This window comes from Myotis yumanensis, unplaced genomic scaffold (genome assembly GCF_028538775.1).
Source record: "Myotis yumanensis isolate MYYU_CA2020_CCGP unplaced genomic scaffold, mMyoYum1.0.hap1 SCAF_3, whole genome shotgun sequence".
Lineage (NCBI taxonomy): Eukaryota > Metazoa > Chordata > Mammalia > Chiroptera > Vespertilionidae > Myotis > Myotis yumanensis.
The window spans coordinates 182974363-182999371 of NW_027223754.1; the positions used below are offsets into that span (position 1 = coordinate 182974363).

The 25009-nt window shown below is 38.0% G+C and overlaps 1 protein-coding gene across 6 annotated transcripts in view; it reads left to right on the forward strand.

Annotated features, from left to right (window-relative positions):
* ABCC9 (ATP binding cassette subfamily C member 9) overlaps positions 1–25009 on the forward strand; it is a 124056-nt gene that overhangs the window by 76272 nt on the left and 22775 nt on the right. For all 6 annotated transcript variants that reach the window (XM_070410584.1, XM_070410588.1, XM_070410582.1 and 3 more), the window contains 11 exons: positions 862–946; positions 3194–3274; positions 4959–5096; positions 5236–5361; positions 9965–10061; positions 10697–10929; positions 11912–12060; positions 12271–12340; positions 13562–13719; positions 18040–18132; positions 23047–23149. In XM_070410584.1, coding sequence (XP_070266685.1) covers positions 862–946; positions 3194–3274; positions 4959–5096; positions 5236–5361; positions 9965–10061; positions 10697–10929; positions 11912–12060; positions 12271–12340; positions 13562–13719; positions 18040–18132; positions 23047–23149 — 1333 coding nt within the window. The remainder of the gene's footprint in view (positions 1–861; positions 947–3193; positions 3275–4958; positions 5097–5235; positions 5362–9964; positions 10062–10696; positions 10930–11911; positions 12061–12270; positions 12341–13561; positions 13720–18039; positions 18133–23046; positions 23150–25009) is intronic.

Genomic DNA, 25009 nt, shown 5'->3' on the forward strand with positions numbered 1-25009 from the left:
ATACATGGGATGAATCTGAATTAAGAGCAATGAAACATTTAGATGATTGTTAGAATAATCACCCAAGCATGTAGATTTGTTGCCTGCATCTGGGGGTGACTAGAAAAGTGGAAAAGAAGAGGTGGTTGACAGAAGATCATTCCAGAAAAAGAATGGTCAGATATGAACAGGGAGAAGAAGAGGGAAGAATCAAGAATGACTTGAATATTTTAAGACTAGATGATTGAGAAAATGAAACCATTGATATTTTTTCCAACACTTTCAAACTCTATGCTTCCCTATATTTCCAATCCATTCGATCTCTAGTCCCAGCCTTAGATAAATTTGAATGCTGTCAATCTTCTTCATCTTCTGTTTGCTCTTCCTTCAGCATGTATGATTACTATGCACAGACACACACCCAAAACCTATGATTTAATCCTCGTGAGTCTCCTGTTGTCTGTCATATGCACCGTAAACTCATTCATCTTTGTACAGTTTTTAAAGCTTCCTTTCTCTCATATCTTGACAAATTATGACTCATCTTGCTGGATATTATTTACACCTTGCTTCCTCTGCAAAGATGTCACTAACTTCTCATAATGGTGAGTCATTTCCTTCTATGTATTCTAGGAGCACCTAACAAGGTACATTTTTATTATATATTTCTATATCAGTCTTGTTCTCCACTTACTAGCTTTGTAAGAGTGAAAACCAACACCTATTTATCTCTATATCCACATACTTATAGTAGAGAGAGGCTAATGTACCCAAATGCTCAATAAATGGCCCATTTCAGCTTCCAAGATATTGAACTTGGGACTTAGTTTATGGGCAGCATATTAATAGTGTTCTAAAAATTCAACATCATTTCTCCTAAAGGTATAAAGCCGTCACAGATGCCTGTTCTCTTCAGCCAGATATTGACTTACTACCATTTGGAGACCAAACTGAAATTGGAGAGAGGGTGAGCTATGTATAGTTTAATTAAATGATTTAAAAAAATCTAGAAAAGTCTTTTGGTTTCCTGTAATCTTTAATGGAGCATAATAAAATCTGAGAGGTTAAAATTTGTATGTTGCCCTAGTGACAAGTTCCAGAATCAGGAATACAGGAGCTCTTTGATGCCACTCTCTCTTAAGTGTTTGTTGTATAACCACCATATACTTAACATTGTGCTGGCCACTTTGAGCGTTCGCAAGGAAAATAGAGCAGTTCCTGCCTTTGATCAAATGTATTTTTACTTTCTTGAAGTTTAAAGTGATTTGGAAACTGAGATTGCTTTCGACAACTTCTTCTACTCTTGTCAACATTGATTTATTCTTGTTAAATTGTTCTTTTTTTGAGTGTGTGTAAACATGTTTTTCATTGATGTTTTACTATTCTGACCAACTGACCAATATTTATACCTTTATGTAATCTTTATAACAATGTTGGCTAAAATTGTTATAGGCGTCAAGTATTGTGCAAAAGATTTTATATGCTACCTGCATATTGAAGCTGAGCAAACGAAGGCTGAGAGGTTAAAGAGCTTGCCCAATCACAGAGTCAGTGGTGCAGCTGGAGTTAGTCTGACTCTGTAGTCTGCATTTTTTTAAATAAAAAAGTCAAGTTTATTTGTTCATTTCTTGCATTTAAAGAACTGCTCAGTGACATCCTTGGCCTGAGACTCTTTGCCGTAGTCCTCAACCACCACACGACTGACACCAACCCCATTACGGGGTCTTCCCTCTTGTGGACTTTGCAGAGGTCTCTCCATTATCCTAGTTGCTTGTTGCTGTCAATCTTAACTAGGTTGATTTGGTGTTCAGCACAAATGGCCTCCACCAATTTGACATTCTTAGGCTCATCACAGTTAGATGCAAGCACACAAAGGTGGCACTTGTCTCAGGCTGTGCCAGCTTTGCAGTGAATTCTGTTTCCTAGGCCATCCTGAATAAGGGTGGTCTTCAGCACTCCTTGTAAAGCAGTATTTTTTTTTAAAAGCAGTATTAACTATTAACACCCATTACTCCTCAGGCAGTAATACCTTCCTCAGCCATGGCAGTGGGTTATGGGTGGAGCCATATCTTGAACACACCAAGTCCTCTGCCTTTATGCAACTCTGCAGTGGCAGGGAAAGAGCTATAGTCTGCATTCTTAATGACTATTTATTGCACTATAGTTTAGTATTTAAGAGCATGGACTTAAGTTCTCAGAGCCTTAGTTTTTATGTTTGTAAAATGAGAACAATACTACATATTGGAATTACTGTGAGGAATAAAAGAAATGAGGAATGTAAAGCCATTCACACAAGTCTGACATATATCAAGGGCTCAATAAATATAGCAGACCTTCAAATAATGTCATTTTGTCATTTTGTTCAGCATCATTTCGTTCATTGTCATTTTGTTATAACATTGAGATGCTTTTGTTTTTGTTTTTAATATATTTTTATTAATTTCAGAGAGGAAAGGAGAGGGAGATAGAAACATCAATGATGAGAAAATCATGGATTGGCTGCCTCTTGCACACCCCCTACTGGGGATTGAGCCCACAACCCGGGCATGTGCCCTTGACCGAAATCGAACCCAGGACCCTTCAGTTCGCAGGCCAATGCTCTATCCATTGAGCAAAACTGGCTTGTTCCATTGCGATGCTTTTAGAACTTAACTCTTGTTTACATCAATTAGTCTGTCATTTTGCAATGGTTCCAAGAATCCGTGGGCTATGTTAAGTGAGGACTTACTGTACTAGGTTTTAAACACGTTATAATCAACACTTGACTAGAAAAGCATATTGCTGCATAGTTCTGTTGAATAAAACTTATAATACCAAATTTACCAGTACACTACAGGCACAATTCACAAAATGAGAAGAAAAAAAAAGGAATTTTTTGTGGTTTTCAACACTCACCAGTGTTTTGGTTAATAATGCTTTTGTACAGGAGAGCTCTGTATCGGAATGAAAGGGGGCTTAATGTTATCAGTTAGGAATTACCTTAACATAATTCAGGTATTGACCACTAGACAGTTTTCATTTTATCTCATCAATGTTATCACAATTTAATTAGTAAATTACCATTATTTTAAGATTTTTAAAGAAATTTTTTACTAATTACAATTTAATTAGTAAGTTACCATCATTTTAAGAGTTTTTTTGTACTTAAGGAATTTTTAGCCAGCAGATCATTTACTAATGAAAAGGTGGATATTTATGGATGTTTCTTCTCTAGGGCATCAACCTGAGTGGGGGTCAGAGGCAAAGAATCTGTGTGGCACGAGCTCTCTATCAAAATACCAACATTGTCTTCTTGGTGAGAATATGGCTTTTACTTATATTTCTATTCATTGTTTCCCCCTGGAAACGATTCTTCAAAGGATAAGTCAAATAATTTAAGAAAAGATGATTTAACTTGTGAAATCATAGAAAATGTAGGAGAAACAAATCGTCACAGTACAAATCAGATCAATATGTAAGGTTGAGACTTGGGGGCTCTATATTGATGTCCAAGAGACCGAGGTGCCCACATGGTTGCTTTTATGAGTTTCTGAACCACGAGGATGATTAATGAGGGAGTGTGAATGGTGCTGGATCAACTAGACGGAATCATAGGTCTTGTTTATATTTTCTGACAAGGAAAGAAGGTCTGGAAAATACATTCCTGGTGGACATAAGCATGGCACTCCATTCCAGTGGTGTACAACTCAGGCAACTCAGATTTGTCTGTGAAACTTCCTAAAACTCTAAGAATCTTATTACCACCGCTAGACCCATTCAATCATAATCTGTAAGGGCAGGTCTAGAGTCTGTGTCTTAAAAAAGCTTCATGAATGTTTATCATGTATATCCAGGGTTATTAAGTTTGTTCTACCTGTGGATCCACAAATAAAATTAGGTGATTATGTTGATTATGAATTTGTTCTTGTTTGATTCCTCCAGCAGGAGGAAGTCAAAGTAGCTTAGCTTACAAATAGATAATGTATATCAGAGACCGGAAGACTATGTAAATGCATCCTTCCCTGCCTTTTCCTTCTGCACGATTATTAACTATTTATAAATCTGGTTTCCAGACCTCCTTTAAAGTTTTAATTTCACCCAATCTTGAGAGCATCTTCAAAAAGTAGGTTGGTTTTGGAATTTCCCACTAAGTTGGACCCATTACTGGGGATGGGAGTAGAATTTGGACATAGTATAAATTCACTTCAGGTTAATCTCCCTAAGAATACCAATCTCCAGCCAACACTCTAAAAGCCATAGCAGGTTCTGGCAGTAATTTGTGTAATTGTAAATCTTTTTCATAATGAATGAGCCCCCAACTAGAAATGACTTCTTGAACTTTGGGATCAGTTAATGACTGAGCCACATGAGGACCAAATAACTTGGAAATCTGAAAGAGACCAAGGTCTTCTGGGTATCATATTCTATCCTCGTTCCTTTCACTGCCTTCAATTTACAGACCCTTACTTACCTCAGCTGTAGAACCACGGAACACAAGTCATAGGGTCAACTTATTGTGTATTCCTAGCCATTCATTGTAGGTTTATTTTGCATAATCTCTAATAGCTTCTTTATTTAAATTTTATTTATTGATTTTGGGAGAGAGAGAGAGAAAGAAAGAGAGAGAGAAACATTGATTTGTTGTTCCACTTGATGACTCTCTCTGAGGACAGATTGCTTATCTTTAAGGCAACGTTTTTTTTTCTTGATCAGTGTATAAGTTTCCTTTCACTGGTATAACAAATTGCCATAATTAGTGGCTTAAAAAATACAAATGTATTATCTTACAGTTCTGTAGGTTAAACGTCCAACATAAAAAAAATAAAAGCTTCATTTTAATTTATTTTTTCTGAAAACTTAAAATTATATGGGGTCTGTTTTTAAAATTATATTTGAGGGATAATTTGTCTTTTGTTTATTTGTATTTCTACTTTCTAGAGGAATTAAGTTACATAAAGGGTATAGAAATTTTTATCTTCTCCCTATTTTACTGGTTGTAGGACGATCCATTCTCTGCCCTGGACATCCACTTGAGTGATCACTTAATGCAGGAAGGGATTTTGAAATTTCTCCAAGATGACAAGAGGACACTCGTTCTTGTGACTCACAAACTGCAGTATCTCACACATGCTGACTGGGTGAGAGTTCAGAGGAGGTGTCATTAATTTTGATATGATAGTTCTTTTAATAAACAAGGACCCTAAAAAGTGCTTTCTGAGATCAAGGTGATTCCTCTGGCCAGTTAAGGCTTTTTGTGCTAATATGTGCTCTCCTTAGATCATAGCCATGAAAGATGGAAGTGTCCTAAGAGAAGGGACTTTGAAGGACATTCAAACCAAAGATGTCGAGCTTTATGAACACTGGAAAACACTTATGAACCGGCAAGATCAAGAATTAGAAAAGGTAATTGTTCACAGTTTGGAAGTGTTCAGAGTCCAGTTCAGAAGAGTGAGAAATGTACAGTATAATTACTAAAAATATTTTAAAGAAGTACTTATATTTAATGTCTAATATTTGATAATGGTCCTCATTTGAAAGTAACTGCATATTTATATGTATTATCAAATGGGCTACTTTGAAACTATAAAATTCTAATGATATCTTTTGACAGGTTTTTCGAAAATTTTTATTGGAATTTGAACCATGTTACAATTATGTGTGTGATTAAAGCTTAAACTATTTGCTGAAGCATGATATAACCTTATGTTAGTTATGTATATCTTATTTTTCTTACCTGTAATCTGAGAATATTTTCATTCACTACCTATAAGTGGAGGGTCATGGGCAAAACAAAATCCAAGATACCTTTGAAAAAAGGAAGATCTGTGAGCTGTGGGTGAAGTTGTGAAGCATGTATTGGATAGGGTTGAGTTGGGAGTGAAGGAAGGTGATCAGAAAGAAATAACAATAACATCTTATATTTGTATAGCTTTTAAAGACCACAAAGCCCCTTTTACATGATCTCATTTAGCTAGCACAAAATCCCAGAAATCAGAAAAAAAAAATAGAGAGAGTGAGAAATTAGTGGAAAAAAAATACCATCTCACCTTTACAGATGGGAAAACAAGCTCAGAGAGGCTAAGTAACTTGCTCACAGTTGTACAGTATAACACGTGGTCCTAATTGGACTTAATTTAGGTCCATATCTAATAATTTGAGTATAATGTTATGTATGACATAAATATAACATTGAATGAGGTAATAACAGAATTGAAAATCAGATTGAGTGTAATTTAAAAAGAACAATTTGTGATTGAAAGGCGAAATTATAAATTGAATTAGTAAATTTTTGAATTCCTATCTTTTGAGTTGGGCCTAAGAAATGTCCATAATTTTGTACCTCTAGCCAGGAATGAACATTATAAAATGAAATTTATATCAGCAAATTTCTGAGGATATCAAGAAATTAAAACGTATTATTTTATAAAGGAATAAAAGGACCCATGTTTCAATAGAGAAAGGAAACCAAAAAGTCAGATGCTGAGATTTCTGTGTCTTCTGTGGATTTGCCAAAAATATCAAAAGGAAGAAATGATATATGTAAATATCCTTAAGTAGAATAAGACAAATCATAGAATAATTGAAAGACATTCGCAAAAAAAAAAAATTACAAGGTACAACTGGCAAGTGCCAACTTAGGAATTATACTGTGAGAAGCTTGATTATGAATTTACTTGGGATAGCTCCAAATGATAATTTTTCAGATGCCAGGAAGAAAAGAATATGATGTAAGTTTAAGGAGTAGGATCATTTATGGTTTACTTTGGAAAGAAGATCTGGAAAGAGAGAGAGAGAGAGCTCTTGGCTTGATTTTGTGGTAATACTGTTAAGCAAGCCAGAAAGAAAGTCTGTTAAGTTGTATTTAGAAATGAAATGACCACTTGAGATAGCATAGCTATATAATTAAAGACACATTACAAGCTTCTAAATCAGTGGAGGGAGATATGGAGCAAGTTAGGGTATGGACAGCTGTGAGGTGGACTGGTGGCCAGTAGAAGCCAAAATGAACCATGCACCTGCTCAGAATCCTCATCTGGAAATGGAGGGAGGGTATGCCACCTGGGGAAGGGCAGACACCTGAATTCATCTGCAGCCAAGGAGAGTCACACTGTGGGACAAGTCCACTAGAACACCTTAGGGAAGTGTTTGTAAAACAGCTTCTTGTTTAATTTGTTATGTGGCAGGACAGGGTGTGTGCCTGGAGCACTGGTTCTCAACCAGGGCAGATTTTGCCTTTTAGGAGACATTTGGCAACATCTGGAGACATTTTTGTTGCTGCATCTGGGGGGGGGCAGGTGTTACTGGCATCTAGTTGGTAGAAGACAGGGGCGGTGCTAACCATCTACATCACATAGGCCAATCCTCACAACAAAGAGCTACCAGGCCCCAATGGTGATAGTGCCAAGGCTGAGAAAGGCTGGCCTACAGCCAGAACAGATCGAGCAAGCAGAGAAGGAAGGTGAAATTAAAGGACCCCCAAAACATCCAGTCTCAGAACATTAGGCAGAACTGTCAGTTTAAGGGTTAAGGGGGTAAACAGAAAAGAATATCTATATATATAAAAGGCTAATATGCTAAGTGTCAGCCCGACTGATAGTTATGATGTGCACTGACCACCAGGGGGCCAACGCTCAACGCAGGAGCTGCCGAGCTGCAGTGACTTGGCAGTGGCAGTTCTCAGGTGATACACCCTGAAACCAGAGAGAAGGGAGCCTGATTCCTCACAGGACCGTGCAATTCCACCTTCGGTCATGGGTTATGTTGTTGCCGGGGCAATGTGGGCCCTGAATCTGGTTTATTGCACACTTGTGTTTGTGTTCCACACCCTGTACGACAGCAACTTTGCAGAGTGCCCTCTCGCACTCCGGAACCCCTTGGGGGATGTTAGAGAGCCAGTTTCGGCCCGATCCCCACAGGCCAGACTGAGGGCCTCCACCTGCCGGTGGGACCCCACTCACTCTGCAGATGCCCTTCCAGCCATGGTGTCACCCCAGGTGAGGCCCACCGGGGAGGAATCATGGGAGGTTGGCTCTAGGGCGTATCTGGCCCTTCTCACCCAGCTCCGCACCGCCAGCCACCTTCTAATTAATTTCCTTTCAATGTTCATGAATCCATGCACTTTGTCACTAGTGTTAAAAGAAATAGCAATGAAAACAACAAGAAAGAGAAGGAAAAGACCTTTTTTAGCTGATTTAAATATTATTTAAAATTCTAGCTTGGATGACATCAACCATTATCTTCATCATGTGATTAAGTAAAATAAATTAGCATTATTTGATGTTTCCTCCCCTAGCCCCCAGCCCTCATCTTGAGCTGACCCATAACAGGCATTCAATGATATCAATTGGATAAATGAATCTAAATTCATATTTACTACCTGATCCAAATATCAACACTATTAAAAAATGTTTAACCTGTAATGAACTTAATATGAGCATTTTCTAATAAGAAACATGGTCTTAAAGATTTTTTTAAAATGTCTATGAGATGTTAAATTTCTTGCTCACATTGCATGGAGGTTGAACAAGACCCAAATCTTCTATTTTTCAATATGCAGGTTCATTTTTTTCATTACACTATTCCCAAAGTATTGGGTACTCTTGAAGTTTGTGTTTTTATCTGATCTCATGTCCAAGTATTGGTTTTCATATCATCATACAAAATAAAAAGCTGATGTCAAATTGTCTCTGGAAAATAAAAACTGTCCAGGAGACACTTTCACTTTTTTTTTTTTTTAACCAAGACTCTGGAAGCAAGAAAGCCATCTAGAATAGCAGGTCTCCTAAATCACAGGTATGAGGCTAAATAAATAAATAAGCCCCAAACCAAAATCGCTACCTAAAGACTGATCACTTCAGAGGTTTGTTGATTTATTAATGTAGGAAACTGTGATTTTTGGTGTGTGTGTGTGTGTCAGCATATACAGGAAACCCTTAAATTACCATAGATTGCAAAAGTTTGTGGGTCAGTTGTTTGGAACTCAGAATGCATTTCCCCACAGAAACCGGGGACATGGTTAGTTTCCCAGAATGTCGGGCAGAAGCTCATTTAATCCACAGTGTAACACAATGCTACTCCAGTTCCGAAGCCAGCGGGACAAGGGTGTTGGAAGCAGAGGAGTGGAGAAAATGAAACGCTCTTCCTTTCTTGAGGCTAGTCTGGAGCAACCCTTAAAAATTCACAGTTTGATTTTGATCTTTCTGCATATATCCCCCTCTTAGGTCTTTCTCTTAAACTGCTAGGCACCTAAGCAGCCTCATTTCCCATTTCCTTAAAAATTGCCTATGTTCCTTTAATTCCTATTGAACGCTCTATCTTTTGTGCAGCTGTCTTAGTGAGATGCTAAAGAAACTCATTCTGATTTAATAATTCACAATAACAGTGTAGGACAGGTAGTGCTTTAGCCAGTCTAGAAGGACATGTACTTTTTTAAACATATTTTTATTGATTTCAGGGAGAGGAAGTGAGAGGGAGAGATCGAAATATCAATGACGAGAAAGAATCATTGTTCGGTTGCCTCCTGCACGCCCCCTACTGGGGATTGATCCAGCAACCTGGGCATGTGCCCTGATAGGGAATCAAACTCTGACCTCCTGGTTCATAAGTCAAAGCTCAACCACTGAGCTACACCGGTGGGGCTAGAACAACATGTATTTTTAAGGAAGATATATGTTAACATAGGTAAACCTTCTGTTAGCGAAACTACAGGGAATATCTGAAAGTGATATAAAAATAAAGCAAGTCTCTCTGTCCCTGGGGTCAGCTCCATCATGCTGTTACTACCTTTCCAGGCTTCCTGTTCTGTGCCTTTAGCTCTGAAGCATCCCCTATAAACCTCAGGCATTGCCCCACACTGCTCCTCTGGCAGGAGTTAGGGACCTCTAGAGAGAGCAGAGCCCACATAGTAAAGATAACTAACGATTGGTACCGTGGAGTCACTGATTGGCACGTCAAAACCTTCCTGTGGCTGTAAGCTCCTTGAGTGACAGACTGATATTTCCTGTAGGATATGGAAGCTGACCAAACAACCTTAGAGAGAAAAACTCTCCGAAGAGCCATGTATTCGAGAGAGGCCAAAGCCCAAATGGAGGATGAAGATGAAGGTAGATTTTTTTTTCCCCTTACATTTGAAATATTCATATGGGGATGTGAGGGTTTTACTTTGGCAATTGACATATGAGTGTGCCACTGAGGAATAAACCTCTTTGCAGGGGGAAAAGAGCTAAATCAAATACAGAATAGTGAAAATGAAAAGAGTAGGAGTGAAGAAAAGTTGTATGTAATCAATCAACAGGCATCTTGAGGAATTTCCCATAGTGAGTCTCGGTACATTTGTGCTGTGTGAGAGAGAGCTGAAATAAGGCTTTTCCTGCCAAAAGCACTTAAATGTTCTCAGCCTAATACTTGTATTTCTATAAATTTGAGGGAGATTTTTTTTTAATATATATATTTTTTATTAATTTCAGAAAGAGGGGGAGAGAGATTGAAACATCAATGGTGAGAGATAGTCATTGATTGGCTGCCTCCTGCATGCCCCCTACTGGGGATTGAGCCCACAATCCGGGCATGTGCCTTTGGACGGAATCGAACCCGGGACCCTTCAGTCAGTCAGCAGGCCGATGCTCTGTCTGCTGAGCCAAACCGGCTGAGGGAGATTTTTATATGCTTTATTATGGGATAATACAAATTCTATCTACCCATTGCCTATCTGAAGTTTAAACAAGTGTTTTGTATGCAGAGGAAGAAGAGGAGGAAGATGAGGATGACAACATGTCCACAGTAATGAGGCTCAGGACTAAAATGCCATGGAAAACCTGTTGGTGCTACCTCACTTCTGGAGGATTCTTCTTGCTCTTTCTGATGATTTTCTCTAAGCTTTTGAAGCATTCAGTCATCGTAGCTATAGACTACTGGCTGGCCACGTGGACATCGGAGTACACTGTAAACAACAGTACTGGGAAAGCCGGTCAGGTACAGTGGTTTCTGTGTTTAAGTCATCAAGGAAAGGTTGAGATGAACAGTGATACCTTTTTATCTAGTTAGATACTAATAGCCCAAATGTTATAGGACTGTTTTAGTGATTCCCTAAGTTAATTAGAGCAGGACCTGTCAAAGTTGGATCTATTATCATCACTTTTATTTTTAAAGTTATAATAAGAAACATTTAAAGATGATGTTTGGATTTAGATTCAAAGGAATTATATACACACTAGAGGCCTGGTGCATGAATTCGTGCCCAGGTGGGGTCCCTAGGCCTAGTCAGTGATCAGGGCCAATAGGGGCCCTCTTGCCCAGTCCTGATTGGGGCCAGGCCAATCGGGGCCTGCTGGCCAAGGGGAGGAATACAGGGAGGGACCACGGGAGGTTGGCTGGCCACAGGAGGTTGGCTGTGGGAACACACGGACAACTAGGGGGCAGCTCCTGTGTTGAGTGTCTGCCCCCTGGTGGTCAGTGTGTGTCATAGCGACTGGTCAACCGGTCGTTCGATCGTAATGGTCACTTAGGCTTTTATATATATAGGTGTGTGTGTGTGTGTGTGTGTGTGTGTGTGTGTGTGTGTGTGTAACATACATATGGGACTGTGCTGTTGTTTTTCTGATGTTATTTGATATTAACCACCCATACCAGTGAATTAGCTGTTCCTTCTGAGAGTAGGGATAGAGAGAAGGAACACTGCAGTATAGAAATCCAAGGATATTTCAAACCTGAAAACAGACACTTCATCTATCCTTAGGCAAACTTTGAAAAAGGATGAAAGAAGCAAGTGGGAACTCGGCCTTAGGATTATGGTGGGGATTTGCCCCAAGTCTCAAAAGTTGCACTCCTTCAACTGTCTAAATTGATGAAAGATAATGAAGTTGATAATACTGTCTAACTTTGATATTGGTGTTCTAGTAAGAAAAAAAACTCAGTTGATAATTTCATGCGTTTTTGTGTGTTGGTTGCTTCTTAGACCTTCTATGTGGCTGGATTTAGCATACTCTGTGGAGCAGGCATTTTCCTCTGCCTTGTTACATCTCTTACTGTAGAATGGATGGGCCTCACAGCTGCCAAAAATCTTCACCACAATCTCCTCAATAAGATAATCCTTGGACCAATAAGGTAAAAAGTAATTATTTTTTACTATCATATACAAATATACATGCATTTTTAATTTAAGTGAAATGTGAAATTTTAAAGGTTTTTTTCAGTCCTTGAACAAATGAATAGGGACCTTTTCATTTTCATGACTCCAAGATGTCTGTCTATTCACAGTGCTCAGGTTCCAAATAGTTTAGTATTGTCATACATTTCAATCTGTTTATCACCTAGGTTCTTTGACACCACACCCCTGGGACTGATTCTCAATCGCTTTTCAGCTGATACAAATATCATTGATCAGGTGAGTGCCTGAGTTAGTTCCAAGTTCAAGAATAAATTTTTTAGTGTAAGCTAAGTAACATTTTGAGATAAACCATAATTCCTTTCAACAATAGAGGGTTTATAACACTTAAATGAAAACCTATTTGCATTTATATCAATATTATATGCATAGATGATTTCTAGAATAAAATCTTTAAGAAAAACCTGAATTGAAAACAATTTATGCATATAGAAGGGAATACTTAGAGAACCAGCATGAAATAAATAGAAGTAGCAGATGATAAACTAACATTTAAACTTTTTATTATAAAATGGAATGATTTTGATCAATGTTGTATCATTATTCACAGTAGAGTTTGTAAAAGTTGAGTTGGTGTGGAGTGTCTCCCAGAAGTAAAGAATACAATGTCAAGCTGTCTTAGATGTCCTTTAATTTTATTAGATGGGCTTTTGAATGAGAGAAGCTTTAGATGGTGTGGTAGTTTAGGAAAATTCCAGGATAATCAGTTTAGTCTTAGGTCCTTAGGCCTCTAGAAGTTTGTCCTGAAATTAAAGACCTCAAACTCAGCTTACATAACTCCAAGAACAGACCCCTTAGGATGGTAGAGAAAGAATCCACCAAATTCAGCCCTTGCCTCTTCAGATTTTCCAGAATGGCCTTAGGAACACCTGAATTACCCTCAATTTAGAGAAAGCATGCTTGATGCATGCAGCTGACTAAAAAGTACATGGACAAATAAGATGTATAGCATAGTGCTTTTTATATAAAGTCCACAAGATAAATAGGTAGGTAGGTAGGTAGATAGGTAGGTAGATAATAACTGACCAATGACAAGTAGGTAGATATATGGATAAATATACTAAACCAGGGGTCCTCGAACTTTTTAAACAGGGGGCCAGTTCACTGTTCCTCAGACTGTTGGAGGGCCGGACTATAGTTTTTAAAAAAAACGAATTCCTATGCACACTGCACATATCTTATTTTGAAGTAAAAAAAACAAAATAGGAACAAATACAATATTTGTATTTGCATGTGGCCTGTGGGCCATAGTTTGAGGACCCCTGTACTAAACTATGGGAAGTAAGTAGAGTTGGAGTGAAGAATTGCTTACAATGAAAATGTTTATATGCTACTTTCGTAATTAACTGAATAACATCACAATAGAAAATGAATATGTTGCATTATAACTAATGCCTATTTGAGCTAAAACATTTTTCTTTCAACCTACCTTCATAATAGCACATCCCTCCAACTTTGGAATCTCTCACTCGCTCAACGCTGCTCTGCCTGTCTGCCATTGGCATGATTTCTTATGCTACCCGAGTGTTCCTGGCTGCTATTGTGCCTCTTGGAGTTGCCTTTTATTTTATCCAGAAATACTTCCGAGTGGCCTCTAAGTAAGTTAACCAATGTTCTATTCATCTTCAAAAGCCTTAGTCATTTGACATATGTGATCCAGATTTACTGTAGTGTTTTTCAAGATAAGGTATGGAATTTGGAAATGCAACCTATTTTTAGCATGATGAAGCCTATCCTGACATTGGAGATATATTATAATTGTTTCTGTAATGGGTTGTCTGAGTCTTACATAGCCCTGGACATATATTAACATTTGGATTGATCTATTGAGTTTTGAGTCCACAGACTGTCAAATTTTTTATCCCATAGTCTTTTTACTGAACATAACATTGCCAAAAAACCTTACAAAATCCAACATAATCCCAAAGAATAAGTGAGTTAATATTATTATATTCCCAAATGATGAAAAAGGTAAAAGATTTAAAAATGCTTAAAATACATTCTATAAAACAATACAGTACAAATAAAAAAAGATTAAAGAGATAAAACAGAGTGATGTCTACACAAGTAGATAATCTTGAATGCTGTAACTTTAAGAGAATGGAAATTTTCAGATTGGATTATTTAACACTAGAGGCCCGGTGCACAAAATTTGTGCATGGGTAAAGTCCCTAGGCCTGGCCAGCGATCAGGGCTGATAGGGCCTTCTGGTTGCTGGCCAGAGCCTTCCTTTTGGCTGCTGGCCAGGGCCTTCCTTCCCTGGCTGCCAGTTGCTGGCTGGCGCCTTCCTTCGTTCTGTGCCACCCCCTGGTGGTCAGCGCACATCATAGTGAGTGATTGAACTCCTAGTCTTCTGGTCGAACTCCTGAGGGGACAATTTGCATATTAGGCTTTTATATATATAGATGCATTTGAATATCCAGCCAAATAAATGATAACCAAGGATTTTAAATTATTCTGTTAATATGCGATTAGTCATTTGCTGAGATATTGAATGGCGAAATGAAATATAATACCAGTTGTTTTGAAATGTCCAGTTTAACTTTGAAACCCTGCTATAAATAGTTCAATAAATGTTATATAATTGCAATAATCAGATTATTTCAACATTTATTAAGCATTTACTGTGTTGCAAATAATTGTGTGAGCCATGGGGCCGATGAAGAGATCAACATGATAAGAAACTATTATGAAACAGTTTTTTGGGGAAGACACAACATATTAAGTGCTGAAATAAGAAGGAAAACGAGTTTATTCAGTAAACTAAACATATTTTGTAGGACTTGAGGCAGGGTAGTGTAAGAAGAAATCAAGAAAGATAAGAAAAGGCAAGATTGTAGTTGGGAACCTCTGAAAACATCATACAACATTTCTTAATTTAAAAACTATATAGTTTCTCCCTGAAGGGTATGAATTAGAGTTCTTCAAATGTTAGAGATCTGTATTAAATCTAGAGGGTTTTTTTTCAGTTCCAAACTCATCCCCTTTTCTTATGGCAAATTCAGACCAAAAGGGAGAGGCTAGTCATCAAATTCACCCTTCCTTTTGTCCCTGGTGTTGTTGTCCATGCCACTTTGTGGAGGGGCAAAAACGTTTAGTTACTTCATTTCTGCTAGCTGTTTCCAAAGCTATCCTTGCCTTCTCACCACTAAATGAAAGTCATAACTTAACTTTAGTCACATACTTATTTTCACCCCTTAGCAATACAAATTGAGTATAGAGTCTAGGCAAATGGTCCTAGTCCATTCATTTGAATTGCAAATTCTATTCATTATAAGTGGTAATAATCTGTTAGCATTGGTAGTGACTAAAATATAGAAAGGATGATCACTTTTAAAGAATTAACACTGATAATGGATTATAAACCACTCTTATTTGAAATCCTCTGAAAGATAGCAAATATGACCACATGATTTTTAAGTCTCACAGATAAAAAAGACCCTCCTAGGTGCTGAGGTTCTGTAGGACTCACCCATGTTGAATAACTCAGGCAGCATAACAGACTATTTTGTAAACACCAAGGATAATTCGAATGGGGGATGCACTACAGGAAATACCACAACATTTTGAATGTCTAAAATCAAAGATCTAATGTATAGTTAGCTCTGTGTTTCCTGCCTACAAGATGACAAGACCAAACTGTACTCTCACCTTTATTCACAAGATGCAGTCCTATAAACAAAAGTTCCTCCTTCCTAATTTTTTACTTCACTACTAACCTCAATGTAGTGACCACCTGTTGCTTGTGTCAAAATTACAAATAGCCACTTAGTTTTATGTTTAAAAATAGCAGATTATTTACATTCCTTTTTATTCATTCTCCTCCCTTCTTCCTTCCTTTCCCCTCATCTGCACTTTCTAAAGTGAGCAAATCCATTTTAGAAACTCAAAAAAGACTTTGCATTTGTTTGTGGGACTAAACAGAGAGCCCAGAATGGCATGCATTGATTGTCAAAGATTGTGTAATAGTGTAATCAGTTAAGTTGACTCTGGCAGGTGAATGTCAATGCTTCTACTCTACTTCTCTCCACCCCAAAGACCTAGAGAAGTGCAAAAAAAAAGACTGAAAAGAAAAGACAGGAATGTTTTGAAACATGTGGTATAACTCAGCTTATCTTGTAGATATGCTAGCTTATGTGGTTTAAAGAAAAGTTGTCATGATTGTTCATCATTATGAAAAGGGTCTAATTCAGTCATTTGTCCACCAAGCATTCACTGAATGCCATATATATATATATAGCCTAATATTCTGAGTGTCTGGTCATCTGGCTGGCCGTTCAACCAATCAAAGCATAATATGCTAATGATATGCTAAGGTCACTCAGTTTTTCTCTATGACATGCACTGACCACCAGGGTTGGACAGTTGACTGGTCGACCAGTCGCTATGACATGCACTGACCACCAAGGGGCAGATGCTCCGACCGGTAAGTTAGCTTGCTGCTGGGGTCTGGCCAATCGAGACTGAACAAGATGGGCCCAGACATGCCCTGGAGTCCTCCCACAGTCCCTCCCCAGCTGGCCAACCTCCCTTGTCCTCCCCGGCCCCGATTGTGCACTGGTGGGATCCCTTGGCCTGGCCTGCACCCTCTCGTAATCCAGGACCCCTTGGGGGATGTCGGAGAGCCAGTTCTAGTCCCATCCCACAGGCCAGACCGAGGGACCCCCACTGGTGCATGAATTCATACACCAGGCCTCTAGAGTGTGTGTGTGTGTATGTGTATATATACATATACACATATATATATACTGATTGGCCAGATTATTATGACTACCCCATCAGTACTTCATTGACACTTCCAAAAATACTGAATATTGAAAACTTCCTAAGCAAATACTCTCAAGGTTTTATTATTGTTATTATTTGCATAACTAATTCACTTCATTATACTGATGGGGTGGTCATAATAATCTGGCCAGTCATAATAATCTGGCCACTCAGTATATAGACTAGTAGATTGACTTATAGGGCTCCCCTATTTTAAACCTAACCAGCATTACACTAATTTAGAACTTTAAGAACATCTCTTATATAGACTACCTAACTCACTCATTGTCTCTCATCCTTTACTTGTCTCCCAACTTCTGTTGCATAAGTACAGCTCTGATCACTTTATTTCTGGTCATCAGTGATTTTTCCAGCCTACCCAGGCTCCCCTATACTCTAGTCTCACCCGTTTTTTGTTGTTTTTTTTTGTTTGTTTGTTTGTTTGTTTTTAAATATATTTTATTGATTTTTTACAGAGAGGAAGGGAGAGAGATAGAGAGTTAGAAACATCGATGAGAGAGAAACATCGATCAGCCGCCTCCTGCACATCTCCTACTGGGGACGTGCCCGCAACCCAGGTACATGCCCTTGACCGGAATCGAACCTGGGACCTTTCAGTCCGCAGGCCGACGCTCTATCCACTGAGCCAAACCGGTTTTGGCATCACCCGTTTTTTTTATACAGCCTTTTCCCACTACAATACCCCCAAAGGATTCTGGGTACCAGCCATATTGAACTTGTCAGGTTCTTTAGTCTTCTGTGCTTGCTCTTTTCTTCCCTTGTCTGTTTGGTTAAAAATCCTCCTTATGCTTGAGGTTTGGCCTAAATTCAACCTTCTAAAAAAAATTACCCATCTCCTATGTATAGATTAATTGCTCATTCCTCTGTGTTCCCGTAGGAGTTTACTTTAGCTGTTATACAAAGCTGATATTTTTGTACTACACATTACATTTAGCTTGGACTCATATTCATTATATACCCATCTTTCTCTTCCTCTTTAGACTGTAAGCTGCTGAAATTTTTGTTAGTTGGGTGCTAGAGGAAAATAGTTACTATGACAGATAATAACCTTAATTTAGAATGAACATGGTATGGTGGTCTTTGATCCTGAAGACATGTGAAGTTTATTTTTGCACTTTTCTCTGTTCTAGGGACCTCCAGGAACTTGATGATAGTACCCAGCTTCCTCTGCTTTGCCACTTCTCAGAAACAGCTGAAGGACTCACCACCATTCGGGCATTTAGGTGAGTGTTTTCATTTTGTTAATTGATTTTAAGTCTCACAGATAAAAAAAAAAAAGACCACACCATCACAAATATTTATCTACAAATAACTAACGCTTGCTACCATTTTTTGGATGTCCACTGTGTGCATGATGCTTGTCTTATACTAGAAGAAAATGAAGCAATAAATGGTCAGAGTTAGTTTAAGCACCTGAAATTTAACAAGAATAAAGAAAGAATAAAGCACCACACTGGAGAGATACTAGCTGTGTGATTTAGACCAGGCTAGTTTCTTAGGATCATTAAACTAACTGATATAATGCATGTAAAGCATTAACCAGTGGTTAGCAAAGAAGCACCCAACAAAAATGTTAAAATAAGTGTATTAGTTAGTAATAATAAAAGAAATATAATATCAAAGTTATTTAGGACTTAGTTTCTTTTTAGAAATATGTTTTTATTAATTTTAGAGAGCAGAAGGGAGAGAGAGAGAAAGATAGAAATATTAATGATTAGAGAGAATCATTGATCGGCTGGGCTTCATCAGTTTCTTTTAATGTTGGTAAACAGAGTAATAATCCAAGCTTTTGATCAAGAGTGTTTACTTAACACTCAAAAAAAACTTGTCCCTGTTTTTCCTTTTCAAGTAAGTCATAAAAGAGGGTTGTGGCATCATTTAATCTAGAAAATTGACATCTAAAAGTATTATATCTTTCTGCAACCTTAAATGAAAATGTGTATTCAATCAGAGATTTTTCTAACCTAAGAAATACATATATATTAGTCCAAAAGTAGAATATAAACATACAATCATCCACAACATGTACCACAGAATTTCCACATATGGTAAATAGGTTTCATCATTAAGCATTCATATTTTTGCAGTTGTTTTTCAGTATATTTTTCCCATCAGATTGTGCAATGACTTTTATTGGAGATGGCAAAACTATTTATTGATGTTGAATGTCTATATTAAGACAAAATGTATATACTAATAGTAGCCAGCATTGACCAATGGTGCTCATAAGTACACCATATTAAAGATTACATTTTTCACCTAATAAGTCCTTTTTTAAAAAAATATATTTTATTGATTTTTTACAGAGAGGAAGGGAGAGAGATAGAGAGTTAGAAACATCGATGAGAGAGAAACATCGATTAGCTGCCTCCTGCACATCCCCCACTGGGGATGTGCCCACATCCCATGTACATGCCCTTGACCGGAATCGAACCTGGGACCTTTCAGTCCGCAGGCCAACGCTCTATCCACTGAGCCAAACCGGCTTCGGCGATAAGTCCTTTTGAGTTCATTTATATTTGAGTATTTAATACATGCAAGGTACTGCTCTTACTGTGGAGATATAAAGACTACAAAGAGATAGCCTTTCATTTCCACCACAGATAAATATCGCAAAGAAAATGGGTCGGATAACATGGTAGGTGGGGGCAAGCAGTGACTGGATTCAGGCAAGATGCTAGGTGGATCATCAGGAAGTTGATGGGTTCAACATATAACAGCCTCTATTTTCCCCTGAAGAACAAGGTGGGGTTATTGTCTGAGAGTGATGAGGACTAGAATCAGGTAAAGCATCTTAAAGGTTTAGCATGAGAGAAAAACTTGACCAAGAGGCAAGGCTTAGATTTTTCATATACCTTCTTCACTAGATACACAAGCAGAATTTAGCATGACTATTCCTAATTCTACATGAGGAAAATCCCAGGTAGCTGTTAGAAGAACAAAACATAGTCCCTGTTAACCTTCAAGGCTGAAGTTATGACTGGCAAAAACAAAGAGCAACCCAACTTTTCTGTAAAAGTACCTGCGTCCTGTTCGTCCAGATTCAGAACGTGCAGTGTTCATTTTAAAAGTAAATATGGAATGCCACAGATATCAGCACTGTTAAACCAAAGGGAGTTTTAAAATGTGGGGATGGTCCTGTTAGCCTGAACACATTTGTAGGATCTTTGTGTTTGGTACTTGTGGCCAAGAGTCAAACCCATTCTTTTCCATCCATTTCTTCCTTTCTTTCAAGCTCCCCAGAGTCCCCAGAGCCTTCAGCTCCTTTGGAAAGTTAGTCTTTACTGATTAGACTGCTTTGCCTCCCCTGCGTTCAGAGTTCATGGTGTACTCACATGTAGCAGTCAACTCCCTCAAGAAGTTTCACCACGAACGTATCACAGTTAAATTAGACTGAGATTTCAGTGACCTTTCCTATTATTTTTTGTCTGACAGAATAAAGGTCTAAGAATGTTCAGAAGATGAGCTGGATGTGGATGAAAAGATACAGACTGAGTGTGTCAAAGTTTCCATTAGGAAAACAGAGGGTTTCTTGCCAAATAGAAACACACAGAAAGAATGTTCACTGCATTTCCACCCCTCCCCTCTCACTGCTGCTTCTGACTGTTGCCAAGTCCATTTACAAACTCTTTAAGAGTGTATCTGAAACAATATCCCCGCACTAAAGGAAGAGAAGAGTCCCAGACAAAACACTGTCAGAATGAAGTGTTTGATGTTCATCTCAAATGTAGTCCACTGGCGTTGGTCCAACTGGTCCCACTTCTAATCTCTCTGTCACCACAGTGCTCTAGGGAGAGCACCCTGCCTCGAGCCCCTGAGAATTTTGAGGGTTTTTTTATTTCTTTGCTTTTGACCTTGTTGTCCCCTCTACTTCCAATGCTTTTTCCTCCCTTGTTCACCTGAAAAATTCAGCTCATCCCTTAAAACCTCACTCAAACCATCCTTGCAGTCCTCCGTGAAACCTTGCTTAATTCTTCTCTCCCACCCACCACCCCATTCCCTGGTGCCCCGATCCTCTGGACAGTGTAAAGCATCGTCTTCTTTTATGTTCATGTAGCATTTTGTACGTAAGACCCTTATGACTAGCTTCTGCGTTGCACCGTCCTTACTTGTGAATGCCTTACTTACCTCCTCCACAAACAGTGGATTCCCCAAGGGCCGAAGTCATGTCTTGTTCATATGTATATTCTAATCTGTTGGTGCTTTTAAATGTTTCTGAATAAATGGGTGAAAATATGCCTACCATTGCAAGTATAGAAAGAATGGCCTTTCTGTGGGTAGATCTCTTTACAGTTCATAATCACTATCTCAGTAAATTCTATGATCCTATGAACCATCCTATCTTTTAAGTATTCACTCTACTCATCTCTAAAAGGGTCATCACGAGGGTAGGTGTGTTCCTAGTACAGCTTGGTCCTGTCCCAGTGTATTGCTGTTCAGCACAGGTCCTCTGTGCCTGGCATTTGGGTCAAGGCTACATAACTCAAAGTGAGGTAATTATTTGGCTCTGATTGCAGAATCCTTTGATTATTTTAGATCAGATGTTACTGTCTGACTCAATTATCTGATTTATCTGGTTTGGCATATTGGAGTGATCAGGTCAGTTGGACAGATATCAAGTATCTGCTTTATATTGGCCTGTATGGATGGTTTCACAGGCCAAGTGAACACCCCACCCAGACTTCTTCATTCTTCGACATAGTGATGGTTTATTATAAAGTTTTACAAATTGATCTGAACATTTGGGGGGACTTGATGCAGGCAGTCTTTTATCAATCAGAAATCACTGCTGGGCTGTCAGATAAAATTTGGCCATTCCTTGCAAACACAATATGTAGACAGGAGAGCTATGTAAGATCAGCCGTGGACCCAGAGAGTGAATAAACCACATTTTGCTTTGGCATTTTCTCCAACCTTTAAATCAGTTATTTTGATTATGTTATCCAGCTTTCCGTTGTTTCTGTTATTCAGGGGAAATAATTTAAAAATGAAAAGAGACTATTTTTGTGATTTAGAAAAGATTTCTTACCATATAGCCTGAGCTGCTGTGAGAGTAGCTCATATGTTCAAATGGATATGATTTTTATTTTCCTTAATAACACAAGTTATACAGAATTTGGTCTGATTATGTTGTTCACCAAGAATCACCTTAATTTGGTCAGGGATTAATATCTAAATTGTATGTGTCATAGAACCCTGTCCTGTAAGCACCACAGAGCAAGGGTTCCTTCCACACAATGACCATCCTTACAAATAGTTTAGAACTTGGAGGCATAAGATATCTTATTTAAATCATATAATTCTTCTAAGAACATCATCCCTCTCCAAAGACCCTATTTCTTTTTCATGTCATTCCACTTTCATTTTTTGGTTCCCAGAAACACCAGGCAAAAAGAGAAATTAAGGTATATATATTTACTTACTACCAATGCATAGATTTCCATCTTGTCTGGTTCTCATCCAGCACCTCCCACCCAATTCTGACTGTGCCATTTGGAAAAGTAAAAGAGCCCAGCTGGTGTGGCTTAGTGGTTGAGCATCAACCTATGAACCAGGAGGCCAGGGTACAGGGTCAGGGCACATGCCTGGATTGTGGGCTTGATCCCCAGTAGGGGACTTGCAGGAGGCAGCTGATCAATGATAGAAATATCTCTCTCTCCCTCTCCTTCTCTTAAATAAATTATATATATATATATATATATATATATATATATATATATATATATATACATATATACAATAAAAATAGGTAGAGTATTTTACGTTTTTGTACAACTTATTCTAATTTGTGTAAGGCCCTTGCAACATTGGTTATACCTTGTTTCCATGGCTACAATAATGATGTGGAAATTTATGAAATGATTATTAATAGCACTTTGTCATCAGAAAGATTCCTTTTCATAACAAAGGTCTGAGAAATGAAGGAAACACTGGACCACACCATCTCTACTGAGAATACCCCAGAGCAGTAGCAGCTGGCCTTGATTTTGAAGTAGGAGTCATTTACTAGTCATTTCATCCCATTGGTTTGTCACTCTGTTGAGTAAATAGTGTAGTAGTAAGTGTGACTGATTTTCCTGTTTTTTATTATTTCTCCTGATGTGTGGCTACCATTATAATATTTTTGTTTTCTGCAGGCATGAAACCAGATTTAAGCAACGTATGCTGGAACTGACGGACACAAACAACATTGCCTACTTATTTCTCTCAGCTGCCAACAGATGGCTAGAGGTCAGAACGGTACGTTCATTTCACGATTTCGAAATGGAAACCAAACAGAGAAGAGGCCTGATGCAAAGAGGGAGACAGTTGTAAAAATTAGTCTGCCACTGAGATTCAGCACTAACTTGACATTTTCTGGATTTTTAAAAATAACTTAGGTTTGTTTATGTTGCAAAGAAAATGTGTCATAATTTTTTAGCTAATGGCAAGACAAATAGCCCCAAAAGCAAAAATTCATTCTGTGTTCATTAGTCTCTAGATTACATAAGTTAATGGAGTGGCAAATGTTTGTATAACTATAATTTTTTTCCAAAAGAGCAAATTTGACAAGTGAACAAATGTACTCATTTCCTTCATTCAGCTTGACAGGCCTGGAAGAGATGGCGACTTTTTATGTTTTAAGTCTGTAGAGGATCATGTTAGCACAAAATGTAAAAAACTGCAATTAATCATCTCTTGCCTCCTTGCGTTGTATGAAGTAGGAGAACAGGCACAAGCACTGGCATTTACAGACTTGATCTGGCAAGTTAATCCATTTATTTGAGTCCCAGTTCCTCATCTATAAAATAGGAATAAGTTCTTGATGGGGATATTAGGATTATTTCAACAAAACCCATAGTTCAGTGACTAGCAAATGCAGTCAACAAAAGTCTTTTGGATGAATGGATGGATGGATGAATAAATGCACAGAAACAGTACCTGCTCTGGTGAGTGATTCATAGGCAAACCAGCTGGAGTATGGAGTAGGAAATAGAAAAGACACAAGTTTTAGAAGGGAAAAGAGGATCAATGGGGGGAAAAGGGGACATATGTAATACTTCAACAATAAAGATTGAATTAAGAAATAAAGGAGGAAAATGACAAAAAAAGAAGGGAAGAGAATGTACATTTGACTCTTGAACAGCACGCACTTGAACTGCATGGATCCACTATGTGTGAATTTTTAAAAATAAGTGCTGTAAGTGTGTTTTCTCTTCCGTATGATTTTCTTAATTGCATTTTCTTTTCTTTAACTTACTTTATTATAAGAGTATAGTATATAATGCATAAACAAAATATGTGTTACTTGACTTTATGTTATCAGCAAGGCTTCCTCCAGTCAACAGTAGGCTATTAGTAGTAAAGTTTTTGGGCAGTCAAAAGTTATATGCAGTTTCTCCACGGTGTGGAGAGTTGGTGCCCCTAAGCCCTGTGATGTTCAAGGGTCAGCCTTAGTTTGCAGACTAGTCTGTGTATCTGCAGTACAGATGAGCTACGTTAGTGGTAATGATGAGTTGTCTGTCGTCTTTTAAAAATACTAATTATATATTAGTTTGTAAAAAGAAAAAGGAGGTTTATCTGTGCTATCGTAAGAATCTCACTTCAGCTGATTAAGCATCCCTATCATATGCACGCTTTCTTTCAAAACTCAACAGACCAGAGAGGGCAGACCGTAAAGGGAATTTGATAAGGTTGAAATGAAGGAACCCAAGTTAAAATCTGAGTTGTTGATGGATGGGTATAGATTGATATGGAATCTAGGACCTCTCCTATTCCCCCACCCCCTACCACCATAAGATGTAGCTGTCATGATTTCTTGCTAACTTACAGAAAGTCATTGCCAGTATATTAGTTATTATATAGAAACTATTCAGAACATAACACAATTATATTTCACATTTTTTAGATAGAAGCATTAGTTGGTGATAAGAAATTCCTTCCAGGTAGCTGTGGGGGCTGGGCAAAATGTCTTCATTAAGACAGATAACGTGTTGGTTAGAATTTATAACAAAACCAAAACATTATTTCTAGATCTGGGCCAGATCCTAAAACTTTATTTAAAACCTCTGTATTTGTTTACTTAAATCTGTTTTCTCTTAAAGAACATAACTCATATCT